At 42.5% G+C, this 22647-nt stretch overlaps 1 protein-coding gene across 3 annotated transcripts in view; it reads right to left on the bottom strand.

Annotated features, from left to right (window-relative positions):
* Positions 1–22647, bottom strand: part of Fgf12 (fibroblast growth factor 12) — a 543179-nt gene that overhangs the window by 236440 nt on the left and 284092 nt on the right. Inside the window, exon 1 of one of the 3 annotated variants that reach the window (XM_005344783.3) lies at positions 20180–22317. The exons of the other annotated variants lie outside the window; for them this stretch is intronic. Coding sequence (XP_005344840.1) covers positions 20180–20378 — 199 coding nt within the window. The 5' untranslated portion in view covers positions 20379–22317. Of the gene's footprint in view, positions 1–20179; positions 22318–22647 lie in introns of those variants that run through there. 3 annotated transcript variants of the gene reach the window in all.

The raw sequence follows: 22647 nt of genomic DNA on the forward strand, positions 1-22647 counted from the left end.
AAAAATATGAATGATGTTACCATTGGACTGATAACGTTTTTACCTGAAGCCATAAATTATTAAATAAAATTCTTGTTCTGGGTGCAGAATATTTCCCTATAAGTTGTTGGTCAGGGAGATACCAGGGATCCCCACCACCATCAAAATAATGCAGGCTATTGTCATTCGTAATGCTTGCCACCAGACCTCTACAGTGATACCTTACTGTTGAAGACAGTACACAATTTAGTTGCACGAGATGAAGAAATAAAGTTGGAATTAAGTTGCAAGTTTCCTTTTTGTTTGCTGGCTTTAACAGTGCCAGACAGTGTTAACCAGGCCCCTGTGGAGTAAAGGTCAGAGTGGTCCCATCCCAAAGTAGACCCTATATGGTGTAATAGTGACCTACCAGGCAAGATATGGCACATTGGTACAATAATGTCATTACTGTTAAGGGGGTAACCAACGACTTTCTAATTTAGCTTGAGACTCATGCCAAATCTGCTCAAAAGCCCATAGTGAGGAGGTCATAGGCCCTCGGTGTGAACCTATTAGTACTGCTTCATTAAAGGGATGTGTTATCAAACTTTCTTCTAAATATTTATGTTTATACCCACAGATCAATGCTAGTACCAGCTTTACTGAGTGGTCTCTTTCATGCACTGAGCACAGTTAATGAGTTTCATAACTGGTCAAAATATTGAGAATAAGTGATCATTGAGGACTCTGCCTTTCAAACAGTTACACTAATCCAATCTGTGCTTCCTTAGTCTGAATATGAACATCACTATAAATAACAACATAAATAATGGCAGGAATATAAAAACAGACAACTGCAGCAGGATCTACACTGCAGCCATGGGAGAATACAGGGAAATGTTCACCATGTCCCCATCCTCCATGTAGGATTACTGCTGCGCTTCAAATCCTAGGATACTAGTCAGTTCTCATTATTATTAGGGAATCCTGGCATGCCCTGGCAGGTCTGCCTATGGGATCACAGTGAAGGAGCTGCTTAATAATTTATAGTGACTTCTCGAAGGAAGAGCTGGGATGGCATCTCCTAGTTAGCCCCCCAGCGATTTCACAGAACAGATGTGACATGTTTGAGACCAATCAAGGACTACACAGAAGCTCAGAATTTGAAGGTTCCAATGGACCAAGGTTGTATCCAACTATCCAGCCAGAGCATTGGGCATCCAAAGATACATTCTTTTGGGTTAGAAGAGGTACAATGATTCATGTATATGCTAATTAAGAATGTCAGGTTTGCTTAAGTAATCACCAATTATTTTTTTTAAAAAATAGATTTTATGTCTTATTTTAATTTTTCAATGAACTTGAGAACTTATTATTAATAAGTACAGTAATCAGTTTGAAAGTAAAAACATCAAAGTACAATTATAGCTGTTCTTTTATTATTTTATGTAATTGGGCATGTGCAAAATTATGTTCATGAAAACAAAGGCAAAGTAATCCAAATCAACATACTGGGATAGCACCTATCATAAGTGATTCGCTATATGGAAACACTGGAATTCATAATGCATTTTATTTAATAATTGTGTAAACCACAGAGACTGTTGTATATTAAAGGAGGGTGTTCTTTGCTTCTGGTTTTTTTTTTTTTTTGATTTTCTATGAAAGCACAGTGGTATATCAGATATCAGATGCTGAACAAGTTACAGGTCGAAACTGGACGGGAATCATGCCCCAAATATGTCAGCCTTCAGGAAGATGCACAACTTACAATCACATAGCTGTGATACAATGACAAGTAGAATATGAAGCGGAAGTAAAGGCATACAAAAGTAAAATAAAAACCACTAAACCAAGTCTCCATATGATGTCATACTGAAGAATCTTAAAGTTAACTCTTTAACTTTGAAAATACTTTGAAAGAGATGCTCATTGTTGTAAAATATGAAACACGTGGAAAGGAATGAAAATAAAATAAAACAAAACTTTCATGGATGTCTTAGGAAACACAAACGTTAACCAATTTTGCCACGTATTTCTTGATAGTAATGTTGGAGAGAATCTTACAATGAACTGTAGTTGAGTGGCTCGTGCATGGGAAAAGATTTGAGAACTACATGCATTCAAAACCTTCCCCTGAGACCTAGGGAAAGCAGGACTAAGAAATCTTCTGGGACTGTTCGAGACTCCTTGCACAAACCATAACAATAGCTTTTCAAAATGAGCACCCCCATTTATTCCATTCTAGATTTTGAAAGGAAATGAACCATTTCCAGTCTTTAGTGTTGAACTAGTTTAATAAAATCAAAAATAGCAAAAACTTTGAGCGGTGCCACATTAATTCCACTTAAAGTCACTTTCAAACCTTTATTTCACACTTAGGCATTATCTTTTGAATTATTCAGTAAAACCCCATTTTTTGAATATATAATTCCTGTGAAAGTTTCTAAACCAGCAGTATCGGGTGCAAGCTACAATTAGACTAGATGATAGCTCAAAATTCAACCCAGGAACAAATGGTAAGATAATATCATTTCTGATTAAGCCCATCATCCAGAGTGTCTGGGCTGTCAAAAGAATTTCTTTTATTTAAATATCATGCTCTAAAGTTCTCGTTTTGAAATTTAAACTTACTCTAAATGAAGAAGGGGCCCCATGATAATCCAGGTATCTCAAGGCAGAACTTGCCAAAAGCTGATTCACATCTTCCGACACGCTAATTCATGAAAGGCTCTCCAATCTATCGAGTTCTGTTTTCCCAAATTAGACCACATCAGAAGCAGCTGCTTTGACTGAAAACTAATGGGAACTATCAAAGAGGGGAGAAGAGGGAAAGTCCTGTTATCTCTTATGTCATGCATTTCTGAGTCTGGGGAATTGCTAAAATATGCAGCCACAGTTTCTTCACCGCCTGTTTATGTGTTCGTGTGTTTTTTCTGGCCATGTTTTCTGCTTTATTGAAATTCTTCTCGTCCTTCCCTAGATCAAATGCCACCCTGGCAGTGTAGGGACTATAGTTAAATACCCAAGAGAAAAGAAAAAGAGATTGGCTGAGACAAAAGGTCAGGGAATCCTAGTCAGTTTAAAGCCACTGTAAGGAGCCAGGGATATCTGCCACCATTTTTATAGGAAAGTAATATGATATCAGATAGGTTTTTCTTTAAATTATGATCAGATAGTTGAGAGAGGAGACACACCAAGTTCAAGACTTCATAATACTCTACATCATAACAAGCTCCTTAAGTATGGCGAGGAAGATGAGAAAACAGGAGAAGCGGGTCACAGGATAGTTCTAAAGTTTAGCTTTTTGAGAAGTCCCCACATTGACTTCCATAGCAACTGCACCAGTTTGCAATCCCACAAATGATAAACAAGGATCCCCTTTCCCCAAATCCTCTCTGGCATTTGTTGTTCCCTGTGTTCTTGATCTTCACCCTCCTGGCTGGGATAAGATGAAATCTCAAAGAAGTTTGAATCTGCATTTCCCGAATTGCTAAATATACTGAATACTTTTAAAGACATTTCATAGACATTTTAATATTTTCTTTTGAGAACTCCCTGTTCAGATTCACAGCCCATTTTTATGTTTTTGTAACTCTTGTTTTTTGAGTTCTTGGTATAGTCTAGACGTGGTCCTCTATCAGATGTGTAGCTGCTGCAGACTCCCTACCACTCTATGGGCCTCCTCATCACTCAATTGATTATTCCCATTGCTGTGGAGAAGTTCCTTAGTTTTAGGAGCCCCCATTTGTGAACCAATGATCTGTGGTCCTCAGCGAATGGAGTCCTATTCACAAACCCCTTCCTTACCCCTGTATTTCATCGGGAACAACATGCATTTTCTTCTAATCGGTTCAGCATTTTGGGTGTCTCGATAGGAGGGAATCCATGCCCTTGTATTGTAAACCTAGCCAGGCAGGCACTCCTGACTGGGAAGATGGGGACCCGAGAAGAAAGCCTATCAAGGCCACTTTTCCAAACCAGTATAATTCCCATCTAAGTACCCATCCACATATCCCCAGCTCAGCGGAGCTCCCATCCCTCATTAAAGAAGCTTCTTATTGTAGCATAGGGGAGACCACAGAAACCCACAACTGGTCAAATACGGAAAGCAAGTGACTAGTACAGGGTGCATTCCAGACTGGTATATCTACAACCTAACCAATATACCTAAACCTCAGGAAATATCACAGAAGAGTGGGGAGAAAGATTAGAAATCAGTGGACCAGAATCTTGTATATATGACTGAGAGATGCACCCATTCAATCTTTTTTTTTTTTTCTTTTTCGAGACAGGGTTTCTCTGTGGTTTTGGAGCCTGTCCTGGAACTAGCTCTTGTAGACCAGGCTGGTCTCGAACTCACAGAGATCTGCCTGCCTCTGCCTCCCAAGTACTGGGATTAAAGGCGTGCACCACCACCGCCTGGCACACCCATTCAATCTTAATACTATGGTCATCTAAAAAGGACCTATGCAATGACAACATGAGCTGACACTCCATCCTGGGTGGAGAAAATCTCACTTAAATCCATAGATAAAGAGTTATAGGCTGCTAAGAAAGAGAGAGTCTTTTCAAGGAACAAGCTCCCTTAACGGTTATCGAACCCCAGAATAGTCATTCCTAGATACATAGGAGCAGCACTAAGTGGCCCCAGTAGGTGGTGATGGTGGTGGTGATGGTGGTGGTGATGGTGGGTGGGTGGGTGGGTGTATGAGAGAAAGAAAATAATTGATAAATTGATAGATAATAGATAGATAGATAGATAGATAGATAGATAGATAGATACATTGACAGACAGATAGAATCTCAATTAAAAAGTCATAAATCTGAAAGGGAGGCAGGGGAGAAGGGAGAAGCTGGATGAAAGGAGGAAAGCAGGTAGAAATGATGTAAATAGAGTACTTCTGTATGTAATTTTCAGAAAAATATAAAATGAAGTTTAACAATATTGAGCCAAGGATGTCAACTACGTGACATAACAACTTTACTTGAATCAAGCTACTACCCCCTTGCAGTTCCTGGAAAGTCCTGAATTAGTGCCTGGTGAATGAAAATGAGTAAAACACTGATGAGACAAGACCCGTGAATGTAAGTGGGGAAATAAAAGACAGGGATCAGGGAAACGGGAACTTTCAACTTGGCAGACAAAAGAGGTTGGTGACAGAAAACTGACATGTTTGCTAGTGTCACTCATTAAGTGACAGTAAGAAAACACACTAAGAAAACACAAAACAGATTGGGACCTGGAGGGAGATCATAATTTCAAACTGAGGTGGGATATAGTCTGACATGAAAGAGAAACACAGACATGATGTGAATCAGAAATAAAAAGCAAGTGAGCCATCACCAGGGGGGAAACCATAGTTGATAAGAGAGAAAGGGGACACACGGAAGCAGAGAATATCTTTGTCAAGACTTACTACTCAGCAACATTAATATTCAAAAAGACAACCCGGGTTTTGTGGACCACTGTCAACAAGCTCAAGAACCTCTGAGAAATAACTCACTTGAAAAGGGAAGTACTAGAGAAAATGATTCAAAGAGTAACTTGGAGAGGGTGAGGAACATCTCTGGGAAGCGGGTCTGTGTGATGAATAGGGGCTTGCAGACCTCCAAGGAAGACAAAGAAAGCTACCATTTGGGAATTAGCAGAACGTGTATCTTTTCGTTACATTAATTTGCTGACTGTAAAGTATACTTGTGAACAACACTATACTCAGAACCCTTGAAAAACTAAACACAGCAAGGCCTTCAAGCACATAGCTCCCACGCTGTGAATCCTACCTGGGAATATGCCGAAATCAATTCAGATGAGGTCTAGACCTACTGGAGACCTAATTTAGAAAGCCTGCGAAAACCTCTTATGAAAATCCAAAGAGTTGGGCTAACATTAAAAAATAATAAAAGCCCTACTGTGAAATTATAAAGTTCTCGTCTCAAACCACATTCTAAGCAGCAGTTCTGAGGACAGCTAACCAAATATTACTATGCAGAGGAATAAAGTGATCTCCTAAAGGCCTCATACAAATACTAAATTCTAATGCCAACTGAAGATACTTTGGGGTTATCAGACCAAGCATGGGTTACTGTATTTTATTCTAAGAAACACTCTCTATAATAATATTGATATACTGAGATGTTTCTAAACTGGTAAGTACTTCAACCCAAATTTAAGCTAGGTGTTCTAATTCTCAGGCTAGAAAAACAAGGGTATAAAGTGTAAATCTCTCTCTCAGTCTTCAAGCTTGTTAATTGCATGTCTCTAGAGAGGAGCAGAGCCACAGAATGAAAGCCACAGGATAGGAAATAAGGAAAAGTTAGACTGAAGGTTATAAGATACAGAATAAAGATAGAGCGTTCTGGGATAAACCACGATTTTTGTTTTAAGATACCTTAAACCTTGGCATTCAGTGTTGTCCATAGAACATGTAAACATTTCCATGAGTCTGGAATAGTCTTAATATGTTCTTGACGGTAAAGTGGTATGATGACAACCCTCAATGTCTTGCCTGCACATTAACGTTTGGATAACCAATGGGAGGGGCTGTTTCTTCCACTCTCAGCATTCCTTGGTTGCTTGTAGTTCCTCTAGGGTTGAGGCCCCATGAGATTCTCCCCTTTCATTATTAGCATGTCTATTAGTATTGTCTCTATTCAGATTTTGTCTAGGCAACTATGTTCTTGAGATTTGGTAGGTATAGCTTCTCAGCCCTGATTTATAAACATACTTTATATGGACTGAAAGGGGGATATATATATATATATATATATATATATATATGAATGAAAATGCATAGAGTGTGTGTGTATGTGTATGTTTGTGTGTGTGTGAAAATGAAAGAAATGGAGACAACATCAACAGAGAGCATGGGAAGGGTTGGAGAAGGGAAGTGAAAGAGGAAACTAATATAACCATATTTTAATTTCAAAAATATTAAAAAGTTTGAAGCTACTCATCTACAGAACGATTACACATAAAAAGAAATAAACAGTGTTTTTTTTTTTCTTCCTGTCCATTCTCACTCCAAAATTTAAGAAGTTTCCAAGAGAATCATTTTGTATTAACAGTGGAGGCGAGGGAATCAATAGAGTTAACCACAGATGGTATAGTTGGCCATTGGCCAAAATAAGATTCCTCACTCCTAAGTATTCAAATACAAAGCTGTTCCATGGATGATACTAGGAGTGCTCTAGCTCAAAGTTTCCTTAAGAAAGAAAAACAAAACAAAAGCTCTTGTCTTCTGTGTGGATTCCTTCTTCAGTATTGGGGTAGATTATAAATAAACAATAGATATTTGTCAAATAGCTGAGAGTGTAAATGAATGAAAAGAGGAATCACAGAGTTCCACATTTTGAGGCGATCACACGTCCTCTAAAGTCATCTATATCCCCAAGACTCAATCACATTAATGGCGCATTGTCTTGCTTTGAATTGCACCATGTGTGGGGAAAAAAAAATGATCAGGAAAGTTTACCTCCAATTTCTGAAAGAAGAGCAGCACTGATGAAGATGTTGCTGAGCACTGTTGAGTGTCCTCTCTTCCAGAACTGTATTTATCTAGTTTTATTAGGCATATGTCATTTTCAAGAAAATTTATTCAACAAATCCATTTCCTGCAACACCAACGTGTTAAGCAAAGTGTATGGATTGTCTTTTACTACAAAATAGGCAAAGAGCCATGTTCCATTGATGGGCGCCATGATTTCATCAGTCAACCAACTAGTGGTATGATAAAGTCCTATGTACACCCTAACATCTACACAGGAATCATACAAATTATTTCTCCAAATATCCTTTATATTTGATACATACTATGAAGCAGCCTCAACCTCATAATATCATGATAGTGTTTTCTAAAACAAGAAGAGTCTTTCTTAAGGAATAGCTAAAATGGACTTGTGTAGAATTCAAGTTCAGACCATTGGCTAAACTTATTTTCTGGCAATGTAAGATAGCATGGTCAGTGACTAGAAAAAAAGAAAGGAAAAGTTTAAATACCAGTAATGCTTCCAGGAACAGATGATAAAAACTAAATATCACTGTAAGCAGTATTTCAATTAAAATCTTCAATTCTACATCCTCTAGCAGAGAGGCACAATCAATTTTCAAAAACCATATAAAATATTAGGAGTTATGAAACTCAGAGAATGCCAGCCTTGATATATAATAAATGTTCTTTCTGTCACTTAACTAGTGATAAAAAATGTGCCTCAAGGGAGATCCCAAAGCCTGAGATATCTTGAGGTTTGATAATTTATAAATGAATTTTCTCTCCAGCACTGTTTCATTTCATGTGGTATCCTGTACTTTGACATGTTTCTAATGTCCAGTTTAAATCCATCTAAAATATGATGTTCCTTGAATGGATGAGATTGTTCAACAGGTAGGGTACTTAACACCACGCACGATGACGTGTTATCCCCAGATGATAAAAGGCAAGAATGGCTGACTCCCACAAGTTGTCCTCTGACCTTGGTACACATATAGCCCACACCCCCCATACACAAATAATAAACATGATATCATACACTGACTTAGTCAGAAATTCTTTTACTTCATTGCATCAGTGGCTCCTTTCCTGCCTGCTTCATTTAGTTAGCATCTCATTGAGTTTCCACTGGTAAATAAATCAATGTGTTTTCCAGTAAAAGAACAGCAACAACAAAATGCTCCCACAGTTCATTGTTTTTAACCACTCCAGCTTTGAGGTCCAAGCAAGTCTCTCTTGAATAGTGTAGTGAAACTCTACAAAGTAAAATCACAAGAGAAAATTTTCAAAAAAATTGATCATTGCATGATCAATTATATTAATGTAGTTAAAGAAAATACAGGTAAGAAAGGAATTAAACATATTTGCCAATTTTTTTTCCATTTAGTATGCACAGAAGCTCTTATAAAACTTTAAGTAAAGTCTATTGTAAAACTATTTTCTTAAAACTAATACAGAGACGTCTTAGAATCCTCCACGAGTATTCTACTTAGCTTCAGCTAGACAGAGCCAAGAGTTGTCTCATAGAGTCTCAACTGAGGGATTTCTTGGACCATATTATACTGTGGGGATATATTTGAGGCATTTTTTTCTTGATTGGTAATTGCTGTTGGAAGGCCCAGTTGACTGTGAGTGGTACCATCGCTAGTCAGGGGTTCCTGAGCTGTACAATAAAGCTAAATAAATAGAAACTAGGGACCAAGTGAGTAAGCACATTCCTCCACAGTTTCTGCATCAGTTTCTGCTTCCAGGGTCCCACTGTGCCTTCCCTTATGGATGAGCTACAAAAAGCCAGTTGAAATGAACCCTTCCCTACTAAAATTGGTGTCAGCCGGTGTTTCACACAGCAACAGAAAGGGTATCTGTAGCAGAAGTATGCGCAGAGGCAGGCGGATCTCTGTGATTTCAAGACCAGCCTGGTCTACAGAGCTAGTTCCAGGACAGGCTCCAAAGCCACAGAGAAACCCTGTCTCGAAAAACCAAAAAAAAAAAAAAAAAAGAACGATAGAGCTGAATCTCAGAACCCCCTTTACTCTAACTGAGAAAACTGAATGAGCTACGGAAGACAAAGGACAAGGTCAATGAGGCTCGTTTTTGCTGCAGTGAGTTAGGACTGGTTTAAAATCTTCCATTCAAATGTCTACAGGCAATAAAATAAACACAGAAGATGGTGGCGTATCAACAGCTTTTGAAAAAGGAACTAGACAAGAAGAAAGCCAGCAGAGGAATAAAGTGTTGATAGAAGGCAACTTTTTAATTAGAACCAATCAATATTTTATTCCCCCACCACTTACAACGTCCCCCAGTAAAGTGAGACCAGAGTAAATATGTTTCCTGAGGAGTATTTAACACCAAAATGACTTGCTGGTCTCAAATGTAAATGTAAGGACCAGACAGGACTAAATTTGAAATCAATAACAAAGGCTATTCCTCATTAACCCAACATTAAGAAACCAAAGTTGGTCAAAAGAAAAATGGGTCCTTTTCTGAACTGCTTACCACAGTAATATCTCAGTTCCAAGTCAAACACATAAGACAATGTAACAAGGTTCCTTCTGCATCCATGCAGATGCTACCTCCTCCCTAAGAAGTTACTCTGCTTGAGAAAAAGGAAGCCTGTAACACAACCAAGCAAAGTATGAATGAGGTGAATAGCCATTAGGATTGAACTGGGGAAGAAGGGAGGCCATAAGGTTCCACACATTTACTTAATAGCTACATATCAAATGAAAATGTATCAATGATATTTTGCTATTTTAATATTAAGAAAAATTAGGCTAAAACAGTGATTTCCTGTCTTGCCCAAGATTTTCGAGTTTATGGAGCACTGTCCTTAAAATTTAACTAGCACTGAGTCTATGAGCACACTAGTCATTAATAGAAAACTGTGTTTGGATGAGGTATTTCTGACCACCACTAAGGAGAGAGTTTGGTATGACAGTTCTTACCATCCAGGAACTCATACTCCAGAGGTAAAGACAGCACTTACACCATAATTACAAGATAAAGCAGAATGAACTGCACATAACGGGTACAAAGCCTGGGCAGGAAGTGATTCATGCCACCTGGGAGGAACTCAGAAGATCGGGCAGGAGAGATGGGAGTTGTGCAGAGCTGGAAACAATGGCAGCGCTGCAGCCGGGTGGATAAAGACAAGAGAAAGGCGTCTGGATAAATGCAGGATGGGTATAGAGGTTAACCATACCCCTACAGAGAAAAACAAACAACGAGAAACGGAAAGACTGAAACAGATGGATGAAGAAAATGTTCTACGACAGTGAAGAAGATTGCAGTTGACTAAAGAGGTTCGTGGCGAAGGTGGAAAAAGACTTGGTAATGCATGCTGGTGAAGCTGTATGTTCAGCTATGCATTCATTTTTTTAAATTTAATTTCATTTTACATTCTAACCACTTCTCCCCCCCAACCCCCTTGCCTTCCCACCCAGCACACCTCCCATCCACTCCTCCCAAGCAGGAAAGGCTCCCATGAGGAGTCAACAAAGTCTGGCACATTAAGTTGGGGCAGGACCAAGGCCCTCTCCCTGCATTAAGGCTGAGCATGGCATGCCACCACAAGGAATGAACTCCAATAAGCGAGTTGATGGAACCAGATGCAGACATCCACAACTACGTATGCATTTTTAAAGGACAGATTGTGACTATGTATTAGATAATTACTCTTGAAATATAGGCATTCAAAAAGAGACTTTCTGAAAGAACACAGTGAACGTACAACTTAGAATGCAGTAATATGTATTTGACTGGAGTTCTATTACCTTGCTAGTAAGGACTTTCCAATTAGTTCTATATGCTCATTCCCAAATAAATGACACACCAAAATTCAGCAAATGTCTGGAAACTGACTTGATTATCACTATTCAAGTACAGTTCCCTCTAACAACTGCATATATTTCAGTATCAGCATTAAGCAAAAGCCCCAGAGATAGGTGTGGTATTGCAAGGAGGCATAGAACTTAGGGGAAGCCCAATCCTTTCTTCATCTTTTTTAAATTTGTATTTTCTAATTTACCCATGACCCTCTCGTGAATGGATTGACTGCAATTAGTTCCTTTTTTCTCAATTTAGAGGAACAAAACCTTTAAATCCTAGACACAGCTAGGTACACATCCCAAGACATGGGTCACAAATAGGCATCCACAAGGATACATTGTATATATCAAGGCCTGAGGCAAAATGTCTAACTAAAGTGTCATTTCCCAAAACAGAATTTCAGACACCCGCCTGGAATCCAATAATGAACCAAGGTGTGTACAGTTGCTGCTCTCCAAACCTCACAGGTATACATCAGCTCAAGCAAAATCAGGTACAAGTTGCAGGATTTGTGGGCAGCTAGAAACAAACACACACGTGCACACACATGTGTGCATGCACACACACACATACACATGCACGCACACACCTCCCAACTCCTTGTCTGAGCAAAAGTTACAGAAGACAAAGCCCCCAGAACCATGTAAGAAAAGACAGAGGAAGCCAGGAAGTGAATGATTGCAAACTCTCTCTCTTTACAGAAGGGAAATCAATCTCTAATCTCTCAGAGAAATGCTCTGTGTATATAGGACTACCGACATTGCTTCCTTTCCTAGAACTAGAAGATTCAGAATGATCACTCACATACCATTTCCCTCTTCTTCATAACTGCACTTTGGTTACAAAAATCCAGCCCAGTTTTCTTGAACAACAGAACATGATGGGAGCAATTCTATTTCTGTCCATAGGAGACTTGGGTTTCCTTAGAACTTGAGGTTCTCTTTACTTCTCAACATTCTTTTTTTATTCAGACGTAGAAAAACTTTCTTACACCTCCCTGGAGTGATTTTTGGTCCTTTAAAAAAAAAACCTAACACCACTGAATCAATATTCTGTGGGTAGAACAGGTAGAGTTCTTTGCCTTAAATGGAGTCAACTTCTATTCTCACCAGGCGATTTGTATAAACACCTGAGTTGGGGTACTTACATTTTGTCCCTCACTTCTCCATTTTGCAAATTTATTCTGACCTGAGGCCACTGTAAGATTATCTGGTTCATCATCAGAATCCCCTAAATTAAAATACAATACATAAATGACAAACGAAACAAAATTAAAATCTTTTCTGGAAATTTTCATCTGCTCTTTTTCTCTTTATAACAACTTACATAAGATCCCAGGTTTTCTCTAGTGAATCTCATCTGTGCTTCATTTAAATTCCATTTGACCTTAGCTTATAAAACATAGTAAACACTGTAGCACAGTGGGTTTTATTTCAAATCCTCAATGAGACAGAATAGCCCCCAAAGTGAGGTAAAAACAAACAAAGACTGATATTTTAGACAAAGATATCTTTGCTAGCAAATCACAAGTAATTAAAGCAAGGGACACACAAAACAGCACCCTAACAAAACAAGCCTGTCCTTCCTAATAAGCAGGGAACAGATTCATGGTTTATGGCTCCAGTCACGTGTAGTTTTTATCCTATGGAGAAAAGAGCCAGAGCAAATGGCCTTCCAAGCAAACAGATCTTTAGCTATGCTTCTTGTTTTCAAAGAAGAAAACCAAGGTTTATTTCAAGCTCTAACAGCACAGAATGGACACGAGATTATGAAAAACAAACCTAAATTAAATCTAGAATCTAACCAATACTGCAAAGTTAGAGACCCTGACTTGGAGGGCCTTACTGTCCTAATACGGAGAGTGGAGACACTAACTGAAGGCCCATTCTTTGCTGAGCAGGCTGTTGAGACATCTCAGTGGTTCAGAAAGCAGTTTCGGTTCTTACAAAAGATGGGGCTTGATCCCAAGCTCCCACACGATGACTCAAAACTGCCTATAATTCTAGTTTCAGAGGATCCAAGTTGTCTTCTGGCCTGTGTGGGCTTCTACACACATGTGGTACCCTTTACATACACTTAATCCACACAATACACTTAAAATTAAAAAAAGCTAAGAACTGTACATAAACTCCAACTAAAAGGCATTAATCTACCTGTGGCTAGAAGGAGGGCATCTGAGGGATGCAAATACTACACACTGATCAAAGGCAGACGAATAAGTAGCCTTTGCAAACAATATCTGTTCAATGTTGACTCTGTCCAGACAAATAAGCTTAGTCTAGACTCACTTATGTAACTCTATATTCTAAATTGTTAGTGAAAACTGTAACTTACAAGCATTTTGGAAAGCACTCTAATGTCTAGCTTCACTGGAGGCAGCTTAATCCCCAAACCCTTTGGGCTCAGTTTCTTGTTGAGTATTGTTGTCAGTGAAAGTATATGGAGATAAGCTGGTCTTACTCCAAAACATGGTTGTAAAAGTGGGGGGTCATGCAATTGTATTTATCAAATAGTCCCTGGGAAAACCCAATCAGAGACAAAAAAAAAAAAAAGAGAGCGGGGTGGTTTGCAAACAATGGGATTTCTATAAGAACTTTTTCTCTTGTAGACTGGGAGACTTTTCAAGACAACCCGAACAACCCTTCACACTGCTCTCAAATGTCAAGGCCTTGGGGTCCAGCCATGGCCTTGCCATGCTTCCTATGTCACCCTCTCCTGGAGCTGCCACTGTTCTAGTTTTCTTTAGGGTCTCCCAAGAAACAAAGAAACATTGCCCTCCTCTGCCTTGAACATCTCAGCCTTCCACCCTTTTCTGTTTGTCTCATCTTTTAGAACTCAGCTTAGACAATACTCCAGGAGAAAGGTATGATGTAAGGAAAAACTAGATAGAATATCTCCATTTCACAGTCAGCAAACTGAGGCTCAAAGAGATTAATAAGCACACTTAATGTTCTTAAAAATAACACCCAGAATTCCTACTGACATCGCAGTCTACAGTTCATTTGTCTAATGGTTCTGCTATGAGTTGAATGGTTACCTAAACAAAGAAAGAAGATTTAAAAAGCTAAGAGAATAATCGTGCAAGGCTATGATGAATTCACTAATAGCCACATGACTCTGGAAAACATCTGAGAAACTTTTGAAGCAAGTGTTTATGTTTACACTCAAGAAAGTCTCCCCACTGGGCCCAAGTCTCCCAGTGGATCCTCTGGTGCTTGCTGTCTCTGAGGCTCCTGAGGTACAAAGGGAATCCCAGCCAGGAACCTGGCCCAGAGCAAGATAGCCTTGGGATGCCTCCTCAGCACAGAAGACCCCCATCATCTTTTCCATTTCACTCTTCTTCCTTGGGGACTTTAGACCACACACAGGGCACACAGCAGAAAAGCCAGGCAATCATTCTCTACTCTTCTTGATCTCGGACTGAGCTGTCTTTCCAGAATACTTTTCCAGCTTCGCAAAGCAATTATGTTATTTAGAACCAGAACCTCTTAGCTCGGTGGGGTAGGAGACGAAAACAATGGGGCTTAGTGATGACTTTCTGATTACAGTAGCTAGAACCACTCTCACCAGCACACTGAGTATTGTGTTCTCAGTTTTCTATGATTGGGGGGCAGGGGGCTGGATTCACTAATGCATTGCTAAAAAGACTGAAAAAGAACGTTTGGAGAAACTGTAAATCCCAAAGCTATTTATAAAATGTTTGCTATAGTGTCAGGCATGGTGGCACACCTCTTTAATCCTGGCACTAGAAAGGCAGAGTCAGTAAGATATCTATGAGTTCAAGGACAGTCAGAGCTACATAATAAGACCCTGTCTTAAGAAAACAAAAACAAACAAAAAACGGTTTATTACATCTGGTTATTTTAAAGACATTTGGCAGCAAAGGTTCCTTCTCTCATGGGCTCTCAGGTGGTGACTTTGGAGGCTGAGCCCCATAGACACAGTGCTTCTTTCTCTAGAGAAGGAAAGTTCCATAGATCCACAAGCAAGTCATTAGCTAAGGTCAAAAGTGTTACCCAGGATGGCTATCTGTCTAAGAAGGCTGTGCTGGGAGGGTTCATACAGTCTGCAATAATCCCAAGCGACACACCAATAGCAAGCACCCGGTAAAATGAAACTCTGGAGGAACAGACAAGATCAATCAATCATGATCAGACCATTACAGAAATATCAACACACACACACACACACACACACACACGCACACACCTGTTCACTAGGAATAGAACCAAACAGCACGGTGCTCCCAAACCTGGGAGGACTTCTAACAATCCAGATTTATGAGACAAAATCCTTGTTTCTAAAGGTCTAAAAATATTCCTAGTGCTTTCTCAACTACAGAGACTGCCTCATTTCCTGCAAACTGTTTTCCTAATTCTGTTCAAGAATATCAACTTCATTAGAACGTTAAAGATTGAATCCTGTGTGGGGACTTGACGAAAGAAAGCCAGACACCACAGTAGCTACTGCTCTACAATGTCCTTACGGTGGGGATAGCAGTTGCTGGTAAGAATGTCCTGCCTTATAGAAATGGGATTTAAAAAACAGTAAACATCACTTTAAACAGAAAGACATCAGATAAAATGAAAACGTGGCTTACTAAGTTAGCGGCTGGGTAGCAGTATGTCTTTAACAAACATCAAACCAAATATCATCTGATTAGACTGATTTTTGCATTTCAGACATAAGCCTTTTAAAAGGAAAATGCAATAAAGGTATTTGCTGTAAATGTAAAATCGCATGTGTCAGACTATACGTACTCTAATTTGTAAAAGTCTACTTTCCGTTCCATAGACCCCAGGAGTAAGCATTCTTTCGCCTCTTGGGTACATAATCTTAAAGATTTTCTTTTTTCGTGAGGCTGTCTTCCTTTGCATGGAAGGATATTTTTAGACGTTTTGGCAAGTTTGATAGTAACATGTTGAATAGTGTGCTGCTACATGCTATTTTAAACATCTGCCAGAGGAAGCTGGAAGAACACTGAAGTATTGTAAACAACTATAATTTTATGGGAGAAAGAAAAAGGCTCTGAAAAATAAGAAAGAAAATCAACGAAATGTGGTAAAATTGCAATCACTTTTCTGATTTAATTTATTACAGATGTAATCATACTACGTCGTTTTTAAAGGGGAAATGGTGTAGAAAACCAAGGGCTTTAATTAGGGAAAGTATTCTTTGTGGTTTAGGGGAGGGATTTTTTTTTCCTTGTTGGTGTTTTTGTTTAATAGCTTAAGGGAAGGGACTCAATTACACAGGGAAGCAACAACGAAAGCAAAATGTACAGATTGGACTTAAATCACACAGAATTTAGATTTATCTAGTTATTCTGTACTTTCCAGAGAGAACGCCATTTGCAAAATGATAGCGACCCTGGATAACTGCCAAGCACCTTGTCCACTCTGACAAACAGCAGCAATTCCACCTTGTCTTGATAGGGCCTTCTACTGGTGTCTATTGAGTCAGGAGGAAAATACCTGAGACTGGCTGCGCCTCTTGAAAAGAAAACAAAAGCCAGACATAATAACCCATGTCTGGGGGGGGGGGGCAGACGAAAAGACCAAGCGCAGGGAATTAGGCAGTGCCCACATTTCAGCCACTACTGTAGCAAGTTTGGCTCATACAGGGACTTCACACCAAAGGAATGTCTCCGATAATGACCATCGCACTTCTCTATTAGGAAGTGAGAGAACAGAAATGTTCGAAGGGCTTTTTCATGGTCCAATAGACTCAGACAGCACGGCAGTTCAGGGTCTCCAACATTTCATTTTTCAAAGAACTACAACCCACACAGTGAACAAGTTGTTAACAAGCCCTGCGCTGGTTTCAGGCTTTCACTATCTCTTCTTCTTCAGTGATTCATGCTGGCTAGAGGTGACGGTAGTCTCAGAACTATAATTGCCATTGTTAGCCTTCACTGAGTGACCTCTACACTGTGCATTCTGATTGCGAAATAATATGGATAATCCTACCACTGCTACCAATATCTATCAGACAAAAAAATTATTCCCATAAATTGACAGCAGACACCCACCTCTCCTGCTAATTTTTTTCTGCTATACTGCTAATAGAGCAAACCAAAATAAATGAAGTGGAGTTACTTCCAGTCTCAATTTTGTCATGCTTTAGGTGTGTGGTATCAGATTGAAAAAATTGCCATGGCCCCTTGTATTTCTCATCTCTTCAAATCAGGATTCTGGTGCGCAGTCCCAGAGTACACCAGCATGTGATGCCCCAGGGACCCTGCTCTCAAAACACAGTTGCACTCGAAGGCCCTGTGAGGCTCTGCCTTGCCAGTTTCCATGTCTTCAGTCTGCATTTCTGGGCGCTTAAAAACAGAGCCATTGTACCATGATGAGTTCTAGATTTTTGATGTGTTTGTATGGTTTTGGCCTTTTTTTCCAGACTAGAACTTGGTGAGTTTAGAAAAGAAACAGGGAGATGTTCACTGTGTCTGCCCTGAAATCCGAACCACAAACCATGCCCTTGCCCATTAAACACCTAGCTTAGGCTCAGTGCCTGAGCTGAACTCTCCTAAAAGTCTGGTCCCTGGAACGTGTGTCTCAGTGCTAGAAGATCACGGTGGAAACTCCTTCCTAAGGCAGGTTTTTCCCCTTCATCACTTTCGCGTGTAGGACTCAGTTTGCCAATCAGAAGGACTTGGCTTGGAGCATGAACAGTTTTGAACGAGAACTCAAATATTAGGTGACCCCACCATCAAAGCACTTACAAAATGGAAAACAGTTCCCCTCTGTTGGTGCTGAGTGGCTTCCACTGGATCCACTGAAAGAGCCTCTGCGGAAGTGCGGTGTGGAAGGGGCCAGTTCAACAAACAGTCTCATCCCACAGTATGGGAATCATGGTCGCCGACATAAAATCAACACATTAATTATTTGGCTTTGTTAGTAGCAATATAGCACAACTATCATCTTCCCCAAAAGCTCTTCCACACCCACACCTCCGTTTCTGCAGAGTTAAGGAGGTTTTGCAACAACCCAAAGCCTTTGGTGTACGAATTCACTCCTTGTGCCCTTTTGCTAAGGAATGCCTTAGCAATTGCTACAGTCTTTCTGCTAGGTTGTCATGTGACCCTTTAGCTAAAGCAAGTCAGTCACCACGATCCTCAAGATGAACACTGAGTGTGTAAACAAGAGAAGCAGATTAAATGAGCACCAAAGCAAATAGTAAGCCCAGAGAATCCCTTGTTTTCTAATAAGGCACTAAGGGGAGAACCTCAGGAAACAGTATACAATCCTTTCCCCCAACACACAAAGTCATGTTAACTGTTCATCTACAAATCAACATCTGCAAACTGAGTTTATCGCATCCATTCACAGTTATGAGCAACTTATTACTTCTATTAGCTTGTTAGCTGAGAAGGTCAAGTAGCATCGCCTCATAAACACCACACAAGTATCCCAACCACAGTGCGACCTCCACTCCAGAGTCGGCATACGTGAGTCACACTGGGTCTAGAGCCTTCAAGTCCCTTGCAGATTCCATAAGCCCCGAGAGGAAGGTTCCAAAGGATTTATACTGCCCTTTAAAATGCCATGTTCAATATGTAGAGATAATTCTGCTTTTCTTTTCAGTCTCCACTTCACCAAAAGGCACAGGCCAAATTAATAGGATGTAAAAAGGAAAGACTTTGGCAGCTGCTGAGATAGGACCATCAACGGTTTTGTTTACTCTTGAAATCTGCCGCTTTGCGGCCTTCAGAGAATATGAAAATGAGACACAAATGGGGTGAGGAAGGTCAGGGAAAATCGATGAAAGCTAAAGCAAAGCACCCACCCTCCCAAAGCTCACTCTCAACATCTTAACTTATTCTGAGCCTCACATTGGATCTAACTTACACACTTCATTTGTGGAACTCCAGAGAGTGCCAGAGTCAGAATTGCTAACAGGATAAGGTAGTCAACTCAACCACAGCCAGGAGCCCTGTTCACCCCATCCTTCCTTCAGCTATGAGCACTGAGGGCGCTGATGACTACAAGTGTCTCCATGGCCACACCCTAAGGCTTGAGGAAAGCACCAACTGGAGATGTGCTTTTGATCTCTCAAGGTGTAACACTGTCCTGGCTTATGGTGACAGTTTTCCTTCGGTAAATAGAGGCATAAGAGGGACCATTTGGACCTGACTTAGCTTCAGAAAGACTGTGCCATAGAAACGTCTGAGAAGTCAACTTTTCTTTACACTCTCCGAAGCCAAACTGCAGACGTCACGTCATAAAAGCGACTCCGAAGTGTTAGTGTGTGGTGACTGGTGATGGGGCAGAAAGTTCATAGTAAGAACCCGTGGTAACTATCAACCGGTTGGGAAGAAATCCTATTAGAAAGGAGCACACAAACACGTGAGAAGATGGAAAATTGGTAAACTGTGATGGTTTAAAAGGTAAAATAAGCATGAGCTTGTTGAAGACAGAAAATCGAGATAATACTAAGTTCATCTGGTATCCAGCATAATTCCTAATCCTCTGCCGTATGTGGTTATGAGGAATATAAAGAACTTTATTCATCTTAGAGTTCTCCATAGATAGAAGGATGGACGGATGGATGGATGGATGGATGGATGGATGGATGGATGGATGAACAGAACAATAGGTGAAAGTAAAGAAATAAATGAGTTAAGAACACACCAGTCACTGCCCTCCAGGACATTTCAAGATTTCTGAGCCTAGGAGCATCTATACAAGTGGCCCTCATACTAGTCAAACTGTGGACTTAGGAAAGCAGAAAGTGTTTTCTTGAATAAGAGACAAGCTATTAACTGACACAGGTTTGGTGAAAGAGGATGGGCCAGCATGGAAGAAAGGAATTCTAATTCCCTTCCAGGAGCTTTTAAGAAAGGGGATGGGAGGATGTCAGGCATTGGGGAGCCCACTGTTCCAGCTGCTACTGACCTGGTCTCCGCCTCACCGGCCTCTTGCGGCCGCTGCAGAAGCGCACTTTGCTGAACACCCCGAGGACGTGCCTCTCACACAGGGAGCGTCCGTCTTTGCTGGGGCTGGAGCGGCGCTTGGAGGCTGACACCCGGTCGCTGTTGGACTCCCTCGCCTGCCGCTTCTGCCGGATCAAGGAGCTGGCTATCGCTGCAGCCATAGCTGCTCAGCGCGGGCCCGAGGCCCCGGGCTCCACAGAGCCCTCGAGTTCCTGCTCTGCTGGGATGAGGGAAGGACCTCGAGGGCCTGGAGGGATGGGGCAGGCGCAGGGAGGCAGTGCTAATATTTGAGGAGGTTGCAATATCGAAAACCTGGAGCCCACAAGGTTAGTCAGAGTCTGGGCAGTGGCAACAAAACGTTTGAAAATCCAGATGTAAACTTCCCCAACCACTGGCGGAGGGGGCGGGGCGGTCCCAGGCCTTCTTGCGAAGTAGACGTTTGTACCCCAAACTTGCACCCTCAAGGCGATCCACGTCCAAAGGGCAGTGAGGAGTTTGGTCACACTGCGTTCAGGGTACCAAGTGGAGAATGGGAAAAGATGTCCAAAATAACAAGCCGTGCCCCGGTTGGAGAGGCGCAAGCGTTGTAAGGTGTCCAAAGTATTCCTACACATACATACATAGAAAACCCGTTTACAAGGCAGAGTCTGGACCGAGGCGAGAAGCGTGCCCCTGGCTTTAAAAAAACAATAAAGAAAAGAACATACTAAAAAGTGAATAAAACGTTCCTTTAGAAAATGAGCCACCAACCGCGACAGAGAAGAGAGGAAGGCAGCAATTCAATTCCCTGTGGCCCGCGGTTCTGGCGATTAGGAGGTCCGTCCCGGCTGGGTGAGGTCTACGGAAGGCATCGCACGGGCTGCTGTTCTCCAGGGGCCGGCCGGCCTCCCCACTTCTGGAATTCCAAGAGGGAGGCGAGAAGTGGGAGCGGTTAGCTAGACTCCGGGTTGGGGCGCGGGGCGGGGGCAGCTGTTTCCAGCTGCGGTGAGTGCGCCTATCCTCCAGCAGCACTGCAAAGAAAGCGGGAGACGAGGGAGGGGGGAGGACTAGCAGGAGGGAGGGAGATCCTCGAGGGCCAAGCACCCTGGGGATCCGCGGGGTCCCGAGAGCGGGAGCTCTCGCTCTCTCTGCCTGCGTTCCGGCACAAGACGGGCACAGTTGGTGATTATTTAGGGAAACCTAAATCTGGAATGACTCAGTAGTTTACAGAAGCCCCTCCAAAGGCAGAGCTGCCGAAGGTGTCCTCCTCAGCTCGGCACCCACACGCCTTTCACCGGAGCTCCCCGCCACCGTGCGCCCGGGCCGCCGCACCGAGCCGGTCCCTGCACAGACTGCGAGCGAGTCGGGCAGCAAGGGACGGGCGCCCTGGCGGGCTCGGGATCAGGTCATCGCCACGCCGCCCGGACCCCAGGCTCGGACGCCCCAGCTGTCGGCTGCTCCCGGCCGCAGCTCAGATAGGGGTTACCCGGCCGATGCTGGGCCGCTTGTTCGGTCCCGCGCTGCCCATCCCGGCCGTGGAAGGAAGTGACCGCGCGCTGCGAGCCCCCGCGCGTCCGCTCGGGTGGGGCGGGGGCTGGTTGAGGGCGACGTCGGCTCGCGGCGGCTGCGGCTCCGGGTCGCAGCTGCCCACCATGGTCTGGCGCCCGGGCGCACGCAGGGTCCCTAGGCCACCCTGGGCGACGGCGGGAGGCGGCCGCGCACGCCACCTGGGCTCCCCCGGCCAGGCGCGGATTCAGGGGCCAGGAAAGGGAGGCAGGTGAAGACGGCCACCAACTCGCCCAACTTGCTGCGCCGGGGACGGCTGGGAGCCGCGGGAGCGCGGGGCGCCCCCCGCCGCCTTCCCTGGACCGGGAGGGGGCGCTCAGGGCGGAGTCCCATTCATTGGCAGAGGTTCCTGGGCGCCGCCGCGGGCTATCTCCGTCCGAGCGCTATCTCCGCAGGAAACTCCTGGCAGAGGCGACAGCCGCCGAGACGGCGGGTGGGACTAGGAGCCTGAGTTGCCCAGGCTCCTGAAGAGCAGGAAAGCCTCCTAGTGGGACTGAGTTGGGGGCTGGGCTGGCGGAGCACTGGAAAGCGTGGCGCTTAGGTCCTGCTCCCTTTCCTCGCGCCCTCTGCTCCCAGACTCTCTCCTTCCCCCCCCCCCACCGTTCTCCCCCCTCTCTGTCTTCTGTCTCTCCCCTTTTCTCCTCTCTACGCAATCCTACGTGATTGAGGTTTGGATGAGAAATTCTCAGAGGCTGAGTGAGGGAACTGCAGCTTGGGTCTGCTGTGTCCGGTCCCTCCTCCTCAAAGAGAAAAACAACATCCACCAGCTCTTTGAAGGACCCTGGATGGCCAAAGACAGGATGGTGCAGGGAGCAGGGAGATGCAATCTGTCCTCTCTCTAGTGACCAAAAATATATAGCATTTTTCAGGAAGGAAGGAAGTGAA

The sequence above is a fragment of the Microtus ochrogaster genome, chromosome 2 (assembly GCF_000317375.1).
Source record: "Microtus ochrogaster isolate Prairie Vole_2 chromosome 2, MicOch1.0, whole genome shotgun sequence".
Lineage (NCBI taxonomy): Eukaryota > Metazoa > Chordata > Mammalia > Rodentia > Cricetidae > Microtus > Microtus ochrogaster.